At 61.8% G+C, this 9,930-nt stretch overlaps 1 protein-coding gene across 1 annotated transcript; it reads left to right on the forward strand.

The window, feature by feature from the left end:
* The first annotated feature begins 6,264 nt into the window (after positions 1 to 6,264).
* Positions 6,265 to 9,930, forward strand: SPON2 (spondin 2). Its single transcript, XM_019963172.2, has 6 exons — positions 6,265 to 6,498; positions 6,873 to 7,098; positions 7,743 to 7,966; positions 8,059 to 8,250; positions 8,368 to 8,542; positions 9,613 to 9,930. Exons 2-6 carry the CDS (start codon positions 6,876 to 6,878, stop codon positions 9,795 to 9,797), a joined length of 999 nt encoding a protein of 332 aa, XP_019818731.2. The 5' UTR covers positions 6,265 to 6,498; positions 6,873 to 6,875; the 3' UTR covers positions 9,798 to 9,930.

The raw sequence follows: 9,930 nt of genomic DNA on the forward strand, positions 1-9,930 counted from the left end.
AAATCATAGCTTTAACTATACGGACATTTGTCAGCAAAATGCCGTCTCTGGTTTTTAATACACTGTCTGGGTTATGGAAGAGATCATGGGGCAAGTGAAATGAATGACCAGCCACCGTACCAAAGGCCAGTCTTCATCTAAAGAAAGTAGTGTTGTGTATATGATAGGATTGTAAGGGAACCCTATATTATGAGCTTTTCTGGGAAACCAAATGATTCCAACAAGTACTGCTCCCAATTAGATCAACTGAAAGCATTCAACGAAAAGCGTCTGGAATCAATCAACAGAGAACGCATAACCTTTCACTAGGATAATGCAAGACAGTGCGTTTCTTTGATGACCAGGCAAAAACTGTCACAGCTTGCCTGGGAAGTTCTGATTCATCCGCTGTGTTCACCAGACGTTGCACCTTGGGATGTCCGTTTGTTTTGGTCTGTACAAAATTCTCTTAATGGAAAAACTTTCCATTCCCTGGAAGACTGTAGGAGGCACCTGGAATAGTTCTTTGCTTAAACTGATAAAAAGGTCTGGAAAGATGGAATTATGAAGCAGCCCAAAAAATGGCAGAAGGTGGTGGGCAAAATGGTGAGCGGGTTGTTCAGTAAAGTCCTTGGTGAAAACGAAAAAACGGGGACTTCCTTGCGGTCTGCACTCTCAATGCAGGGGGCTGGGTTTGATCCCTGGTTGGGGAATTAGATCCCACATGCCTCAACTGAAGATCCTGAGTGCCACAGCTAAGACTGGGTGCAGCCAAATAAATAAATAAAAATAAACTAAAAAAAGAGAAAATGAAAAATGTGTCTTTTATTTTTACTTAAAACCGAAGGAAGTTTTTGGCCAACCCAGTATGTTTTTTAAGTTATTTTCTTAGTGGTTTCCCCGGGGTTTGTTGCTGCTGCTGCCTGCTGTAGTTTGTTTAGTGGTATTTCTGAATTAATTCTGTAAAATTGGTATTCTTTGCCATGTGGTCACTAAGTCTTGCTTCATCGGCTTAATGGTCAGCTCATGACTGAATGGAGAGTTCCCTAAATGCCTGGCGAGCCTCCCGGGCTTTGGTGTGGGACTCCGAGGGTCTCGGGCCAGGCTGTCACCCCTCGGCCAGGCAGTCGGTGCCCCTCAGGCTTTCCCTCTCAGGTCCCGGCTCATCTCTTGTTCATCCCTACGTTCTCCATCACCTCGGGCTACTGCACAGCTCATTAATGGCCTGGACACATTTTCAACAATCAGCTGGGAAAGGGCTTTTCATTCCTGGGTGGGCTCTGGATAGAGTCCATTGCAGACAGCCTTGCAAGGGGGGTCTTCCAGGAGACCACCAGCTGGTCAAACAAACCAGCCCATCCTAAAGGAAGTCAGCCCTGAATGCTCATCGGAAGGACTGATGCTGAAGCTGAAGCTCCAATACTTTGGCCACCTGATGTGAACAGCTGACTCACTGGAAAAGACCCTGATGCTGGGAAAGGTTGAAGGTGGGAGGAGAAGGAGACGACAGAGGACGAGACGGTTGGGTGCTGTCGTTTCAGGGGATGTCGTCTGAGGCCGCTGGCCCCACTCTTCTCTCCAGTGGGGAGGACAGGCGATCGGTTTGCACCATGAATCTGGGGTGTTGGCTTTCAAGGCTACAGAGGGGCGGGTGGGGGGTGGGTCCGGGGCAGCTTAAACCCCTCACGGCTTGGAGAGGATGTGGAGAAACTGCGCCGTTAGCAGGGCTGTGAATCGGCGCAGCAGCTGTGGGAAGCAGTGTGGCAGCTCCTCCAGATATTAAAAATAGAACTACAAACTATACTTCCACAGAGAAATGGAAAAAAAAGAACCTTCATATGATTCAGCAATTCCAGTGGCGCCCATGAGAACTGAAGGCAGGTCCTGAAGAGACATCCCTAACCCACGCTCACAGTAGCCGTGGTTCACAGCGCTGCCGTTCAGCCACTACGCCGTGTGAGACCCTCTGTGACCCACAGGGTCACAGGGAAGGCCAGGCTTCCCTGTCCTTCACACCTCCTGCAGTCTGCTCAAACTCACGTCCATTGAACTGACGATGCCAACAGCCCACCGTAGAAGCAAACCTGTGTCCATTGTCAGATGAATGAATAAGGAAAATGTGGTCTCCATACAGTGGAGCATATTATTCAGCCATAAAAAGGAAGGAAATTCTGTGAAGGAAGCCAAACACCAACAGTACATTATGTGACTAGTTGTATCAAGTATGAAAAGAGGCAAAAATAATGGATAAATTTGGGAATTGGCTGGTGTTCACTTTGGGGATGGTAGTGGCTGGAAATTCTTATGTTCTTAAATTTCTATTCCTTGGTCCAATTACTGACAACACGAATGCCTTCCATTTCTGAAAATCCACTGAGCCAGATGCAAAGGAAAATGTGATTTTCTTTATGTACATTACACATTGCAAACATTTACTTACAAAGAAAAACATACATTATAGGGACATTTAAAAAAAAAAGGGAAGGAGATTCTGACACCTGCTACAAAGTGGATGAACCCGCGAACATTACGCTCAGTAAATAAGCCGGAGTCCAAACGGCAAGCCCTGCACGATTCCACACAGATCACGTTCCAGGAGTCGTCAGGACGACAGACGGGGCTGAGGGAGGGGGATGGGAAGCTATTGCCGGAAAGACTGAGTGTCAGATTCGGAAGACGCAAAGGTTCTGGAGTGGATGGGGGTTGCTCGACCACGTGAATGTACTGAACGCCAGAGCTGTCACGGAGAACTGGCTAAGACGGCAAATAACAAAATCTCACAGCTGTTCTCACCAAGATTCAGTTAATTTTCTTGATTGAGAAACAAACCCAGCTCTCCTGAGACTGCTGCAAGCCTTTGCTTGATCCCAGGGTCTGAGGAGGTCAGTTCGGACCATTTGCCCGTTCCTCGTTGCTCCCACAACGGGGAGCATTTTCTGAGGCCCTCGCTCTTGCCGTGGTCCTGGCATCCGAACCAGGGTGAAGACACATGGCAAATTCCGCTGCACAGACAGGCCTGTGTTCAGGGGCCGGGCTGCTGCACAAGGAGAGAAAGTCCGGTTTCCAACCAGACGGAGGCGGAGGTCTCTTGAGGCCTGCGGGCAGCCGCGGGGCCTCCCCCGGGAAGATGAAGCCTCCTGCAAGGCATGCTCGCTCACAGGGGTGACACCCCCTGAGGCTGAGCAGCGGCAAGGCCCCCCAGGGCCTCCCTGCAGGAGCGAGGGGAGCCGGCTGCTCTCAGGGGGTCAGCTCACCCAGCACCCATTCCAGTGCCCGCTGGGTCCACAGAGGCCCTGAAGTTATACCCTGGACCCAGCATTCCCTGACCTGGCACAGGCCCACCAACCAGAAGTGCTGAGAAGTCTGCACCCAGGATGGAGTAGACGGGGGTGGTCCCGGGGGAAGCCAGTGGCGAGCTGTAGGACTCTCATGACAAATCCCTGCATGTTGGGCAGACTGACCTCTGTGCAGGAGCCCTGGCTATAATCCAGGCAGGGGCCCTGTCAGGAGGGGACGAGCTGCCCAGGCAGAGGGAGCCGCAGAGCAAAGGCCCTAGGGTGCCCAGGGCGGGGGGGTTGCTGGGACAGGTGGGCGTCGAGGGGCCCCTGGGAGCGCTCAGCCTCACGGGCTCAAAGCCCGTGTGGCATCTGGCTGTGGCCTCTGGCAGGAACGCAGCCCTTGGTCAACGTCTGGTGAGTTGGCCACTCAGCAAACAAACGTGCCCCTGTCAGCCGGCCAGGCCCTGGGAGTCAGACTCCACGCTGCGCCTGTGCGCTCCCAAGGAGACAGGCGGCCCCACGGACACCCAGCTGAGCCAGCCTGGTGGCCTGTCCATCCCCGGGGCCCTGCCTGAAGGAGCCCTTGTTACCCTGGCCCCTCGGGCCCCCCAGGTTCCGGGCCGTGGCAGGGCCCAGCCCGGGCACAGACATGGCTGTAGCGTCCCTGTGTGCCTGGCCCACCCTCAGCAGCTCACACTCCTGAGAACCGCAAGCCCCACTGGGGGCAGCCCAGACTCGGCCCCAGGTGCACCGTGAGCAGCACTTGGCTGGGAGACACCTCCTAAAACGGGAGCGCCTGGGAGGATGGGCCGTCGACGGCTCATCCTGTGCTGAGCACCATGTGAGCTACAGCGGCGCTGCGGTGGGGTCTGGGGTCGGGCGCCCGCTGTGGGAAGGGGGCGCAGACAGTGCTCTGCCGCTAGGGCGGGGGTAGGGCGGTCAGGGAGCCTGGGGTCTGCAGAGGCCTGGCCTCAGCACAGCCCCGAGCTTCGGCCCCCGAAGCCACCTCAGGAGTGACTGACGACATGGGCTGACTTACAGGAGTGGACCCTGGTCTCAGTGTCCACCAAGAACCAAGCAGTCACGGGACACCGGAGGGCTCCAGAGTGCTCCCAGCTGCCAAGTGCTCCAGGCCCCCCGCCCCCGTCCAATGGCTGCGGTCACTCCTGTGATCCTGATGCTGAGACCGGTGGGGAGGGGAGGCTGGTGGGGGGAATACCGAGACCTGGGGGGACCGGACACATGCTGATGGACAGATGACTGTACCGGGGCGGGCGGAATCGTGTGCAGAGGAACCTGTGTCTGTGGGGCTGCCAAGTGCTTCCCAGGCCTGGCTCCAGGGGAGGTCGGAGGAGGAGCCTGAGGGTCAGAGTGTCTGCCATGCACCCGGGACCCACAGGTAAGCTGGGCCCCTCAGAACAGGGCGGAGGACCGGCCCTCCCCTGCCCTGCTGTGTCCCAGGACCCCAGGTGCTCTCGGGTTCTCTCCACCACGGAAGGAAGGAGCTCCCTGCTCGCCCTCCCTGGGGGAGCCCTGAGAAAACAGGCTCCAGACTTCAGTCCCCCACGGGCCGCCCATCGAGGCGGGGGCGGGGGGCCTGGAGCACTTGGCAGCTGGGAGCACTCCCTTGTCCCGTGACTACTTGGTTCTTTGGCCGACACTGAGATCAGGGTCCACAGCTGTAAGTCAGAGGCCGCCCCCGTGGACGGGCTGGGAGAGGCGCCTCCTGCAAAGGCGGGAAGCCCCGGGCGGCAGCAGGCCGGGGCTGCCCGAGTGCGTCCTCGCTCCCACCACGAGACAGCCTGGCGCCCCGGCTGCCTCCCTCCTCAAACCTGAGCCACCACCTCCCCGAAGGCAGGGTGTGAGCAGAGACACCTCTGCCGTTCCATGGGAGTTTGGAAGGGTGTGGGGATGTCCCATCCGCAGGACGAGCTGAGTCCACGCACGGCCGGCCTTTCTGTGAGGACACCAACCATGACACACCCCACGGACAGGCTCGGTCTCCCAGGAAGCCCGGCAGCAAAACACCCATACATCCAGCGGTTTTCTTTTTGAAAAAGAGTTGTTTTCATAAAGCACTGCTCTGTTAACGTGAAATAGGTTTGTTTTTCAGTGAGTCAGTAGTCTTTTGAGCTTTTCCACTCAAACACTTCGAGCATCTCAAACACGGTGAGCTCAATGATGTCGCTGTGGGGGGTCCCAGTGACTTTTCAGAGTGTAAGGGTCCCCGGGCCCGGGGGTGGCAGGCCACCGCCCTGGGTGCTGTCGAGGCTTGAGGACACGTGGTCTGAAGGTCGGGTTCACAGCTGCTTCCGTGGTGGGGTCGTTTACTTGAAATACAGGTTAGATTATCTGTTTTTGTTGGCGTTCTGTCCTCGTTGATTCTGTTTATTTCTCTCTCTTTATTTGGAGCATGTAAAACATTAACATGGTTTCAGAAATCAGAATGTTTTCTTTTGAGCTTTGGAGCTTGCTGGGCGGTTCCTAAGAGCGATACCCCCCCACTGCCCTCCGGTTCGGCCCCGTGATGAGGGCTCTGGAAATGTCTTCCTGACGCTGAGCAGAGACAAACTCCAGGACGCGCTGGCGGTTCCCTCCTGCCGGGAGTCTTAGCCCCTGGGGGAAAGTGGGGGGCCCTGGGGTCACCTCCCAGCCCCTAGGGAAGGGCAGCCGCCTGGCTCGCACTGCCTCCGGAGGGATGGCGTCCAGAGGCCTGGCCACTCTGTGCACAGGAAGGAGCTGTGTCCACTGAGCCCAGAGCCCCCCCACCCCCGCCCCAAGAGTGTCCCCAGCGCTGGGCCTGACGTCAGGCTGACCCCGGCCCCCCACGTCCCACCCTGTCCCGAGGGCAGCACACGCCAGTGGCCCTGGCCCAGCCCTCCTCCAGCGCTGGCTTTGGCAGGCCGCCCCCACCCCCCCGCGGGGACACACCAGGGAAGGCCTGATGGGAACGGGGTGGGGGGGCGGGGGGCGGGAAGACAAAGGAAGGGGTGCGGCACGGGCGGGCGCCAGGGGAGGAGTGAGTTCAGCGCTGGAGCAGCATCTGCTCCGCGTCAGAGCCGGCGGGCAGCCAGGCCAGCACGGAGGTCCGGCTCTCTCCCCGCGTCCCGTCTGCCGCGGTGCAGGGCCTGGGGCCTCATTGGCCGGCCGGGGGCCGTCTGTGGCATAAATTGGAGCCCTGGGCTCTTGCTGGGACTTCAGCTGCCCACAGCCCAGCACCAGCCCTTCTGCCTCCTGCTGGGTGAGTATGCACGCCCTCCTGGCCCCCGGCCCCCAGGGCCGCCTGGCGCTGCCCCCCAGAAACCGGCAGTACCCGCCCCCAGGGAGGCCCCTCCATCGAGGCTGGGCCAGCGACCCTCCCGCTCCTGGGGTTCCCTGGGACGGCAGCGCCAGAGGCGCGGCGCTGGGGAAAGCCCAGGGCACTGAGCCGGCTGCGAGCCCCGTGCCAGGCGTGACCTGCCAGCACCCTGGGCTCCTGTAACCCGACACGGCCTGGGACTCCAGCCGTCGGGTCTGGCCCAGCCCAAGGCAGAGAGGAAACTCGGAGGGAGGTGCCTGGCGTCCTGGGGGCCCCACGCCGGGGGCTGGAGGTGAGCATGTGCCCCCTTCTCGTAGGTGATGGGAGCCCCACACCCGGTGTTCCCCCGGGGGGCTGCCCTCTGGGCCTTCCTCCTGGCCTCACTGGGCGGCGTGGCCGGCCAGCCACTGGGGGCAGAGCCCATGTGCACGGCCCAGCCTCTGGCCAGGTACAGCATCACCTTCACGGGCAAGTGGAGCCAGGCGTCCTTCCCCAAGCAGTACCCGCTGTTCCGCCCGCCCGCACAGTGGTCGTCCCTGCTGGGTGAGCGCAGCCCCGGCCCTGTCCCCGGGGCGCCCCGTGGGGACCGAAGGGCTGGGTACTCAGCAGAGGCGCCACACTTCACAGTTCGGACGGCACCCTCACCGCTCACTTCAGTGCAAGAGATATTTGCTAAGGTCTTCTGTGCACCAGCAGCTGTGCCCAGCCTTCAGGGACATGGGGGGGCAGGATTACACAGCAAGGTGCCAGGGTGGAGGGCTAGATGGTGTCCCTGGGGTGGTGCTCACTCACTCGGGCAGGTGGTGCCCCCCCAGGGTGCTGGGTTTAGGGTCCAGATAGTGTCCCTGGGGTGCTGCTCACTGGTGTGGGCGAGAGGCACCCCCAGGGAGCCAGGGTGGGGGGACAGACAGTGTCCATGAGGTGCTCCTCACTCAGGCAGGTGGTGCTCCCCCCAACCCCCCACCCCCGCCCGGGTGCTGGGTTGAGGGTCCAGGAGGCATCCCTGGGGTGGCGCTCACTTAGGCTGGCGGGTGGCACCCCCGGGGATGCTGGGGTGAGGGGCTGGATGGCGTCCCTGGGGTAGTGCTCACTCACTCAGGCAGGTGGTGCCCCCTGGGGTGCAGGGTTTAGGGTCCAGGCGGCACCCCCGGGGTGGTGCTCACCCAGGCTGGCGGTAACCTCCCCAGGGGCCGCGCACAGCTCGGACTACAGCCTGTGGCGGAAGGACCAGTATGTGAGCAACGGGCTGCGGGAGTTTGCGGAGAGGGGTGAGGCCTGGGCGCTGATGCGGGAGATGGAGGCGGCAGGGGAGCGGCTGCAGAGCGTGCACGGCGTGTTCTCCGCCCCCGCCGTGCCCAGCGGCACCGGGCAGACGTCCTCGGAGCTCGAGGCCCACTCCAGGCACTCGCTGGTGAGGGGGCGGCGTGGTGGGCGGGCGGGGGCCTTGGGGACCCCTGCTGAGCACTTGCTGGTGAGGGGCCCCTGCTGAGCACTTTCCCCCAGGTGTCCTTCGTGGTCCGCATCGTGCCCAGCCCCGACTGGTTCGTGGGCGTCGACAGCCTGGACCTGTGTGACGGCGGCAGCTGGCGGGAGCAGGTGGCCATGGACCTGTACCCCTACGATGCCGGGACCGACAGTGGCTTCACTTTCTCATCCCCCAATTTCGCCACCGTCCCGCAGGACACGGTGACAGAGGTGAGGGCGGGCAGCTCTCTGGGACCCAGGAGGCTCCCCGAGAGGCCCGTGGAAGCCCGCAGCGGGGGGCCGGCCCCTCGGCGTGCCCCAGGTTCCGACTCGCCCCCTCCCCTGCAGATCACGGCCTCCTCTCCCAGCCACCCTGCCAACTCTTTCTACTACCCGAGGCTGAAGGCCCTGCCCCCCATCGCCAAAGTGACTCTGGTGCGGCTCCGGCAGAGCCCCAGGGCCTTCGTCCCACCCGCCTTGGACCTGGGGGTCGGGGGCAACGAGATTGTGGACAGCCTTCCAGGTGAGTGTGGTTCCCACCCCACCCTTCACACACGTGATCCCGCTGCCAGGCACTGGCGCTCCGAGCAGACAGGAGCGGCTCTCGCGTGTGGGCATCATTCGAGCGGATGCTGGGACACCACCTGGTCCTGGGCCTCCAACTCTGACCTCTCACCCTTAGAGACCCTTGAAAGTAAGAGTCTGCCCCGCAGACTGACCCCAGGGGGAATGCCTGTGACGTGACAGCTGCCACGGTCACCGAGGTGCCCCGGCCTGCACATGGGCACCCCAGGGGCACCACCCCCTAGGGCCCGCCTGGCTCAGCCCCACTGCCAGACTTGAGTACCGATCACTAGGCCACACAGCCTGGAGAGGCGATCCGTCCATTCTGAGCCAGGCTCCTGGGGGGCCACGTGGGGCGGGAGGACAGGTCACACCAGGAGAGGCTGCTTGGCGCTCAGATGCCCAGGCCCTAGGGGTACCTGACTTCAGAGGGGGTTTGGAGGGGAGCGCTAGGAGTGGGACGGGGGTTCTGAGAGGTTTGGGAGCTGGTGCTCTCATCTCCAAGCTGGGGAGCAGACCTGCGCAACGTTTCCAGCTGAAAGCCCTTCAGGCTTCCACTGCCCAGAAGTGAGTGGTGAGAGGTCGCAGTGCCCACCCCGTGTCCCTGCTGACCGGGAGGACGCGCCCAGGAGGCCCTTCTAGGTCTTCCGGGCCGGATGCTGGGGGCGGTGCCGCCCGCGGAGAAGGGGCGAGTGTGGGGTCGCCACGCGCCCGACGGGTCAGCTTCCCCAAGGGTGGGCGCCGGAACAGCAGAGCGGGCGGTGGAGAGCCCGCGGGTCTGTGATCGTCAGCGCGCGGTTCCCCGCCCCTCTTCCTGCCCCCAGCGCGGATGGGGGGTCTCGGGACAGAAAGCCCCGCCAGTTGCCCCGGTGGCTTTTAGGGGGCCCGCATGCAGGCAGCGCCCTGGGGCTCACTTCCCAGCGCGCTGGGGAAAGCACCCGTGTCCTCAGCCCGTCTGGAGGCGGGTCTGGGGTGGGGACCCCTCCCGCTGGCGGCCCCGCCCCGCTCACCGCCCCGCTGTCCCCCCAGACCCAGAGACGCCGCTGGACTGCGAGGTCTCGCTCTGGTCGTCCTGGGGGCTGTGCGCAGGCCCCTGCGGGCGGCCGGGGGCGAAGAGCAGGACGCGCTACGTCCGCGTGCGGCCGGCCAACCACGGGGCGCCCTGCCCGCCCCTGGAGGAGGAGGCCCCGTGCGACCCCGACAACTGCGTCTGACACCGGCGCCCGCGCGGTGGCGCAGGGACTGGCCCCCGGCCCGGCTGCGAAATACCTCAGACCCAGGGACCCGGGCCCCCGGCCTCGTCAGGGTCCCGTCCCAGCTGCAGAATAAAGACCGGTGTCTCCCACA

Source organism: Bos indicus, chromosome 6 (assembly GCF_029378745.1).
Source record: "Bos indicus isolate NIAB-ARS_2022 breed Sahiwal x Tharparkar chromosome 6, NIAB-ARS_B.indTharparkar_mat_pri_1.0, whole genome shotgun sequence".
Classification (NCBI taxonomy): domain Eukaryota; kingdom Metazoa; phylum Chordata; class Mammalia; order Artiodactyla; family Bovidae; genus Bos; species Bos indicus.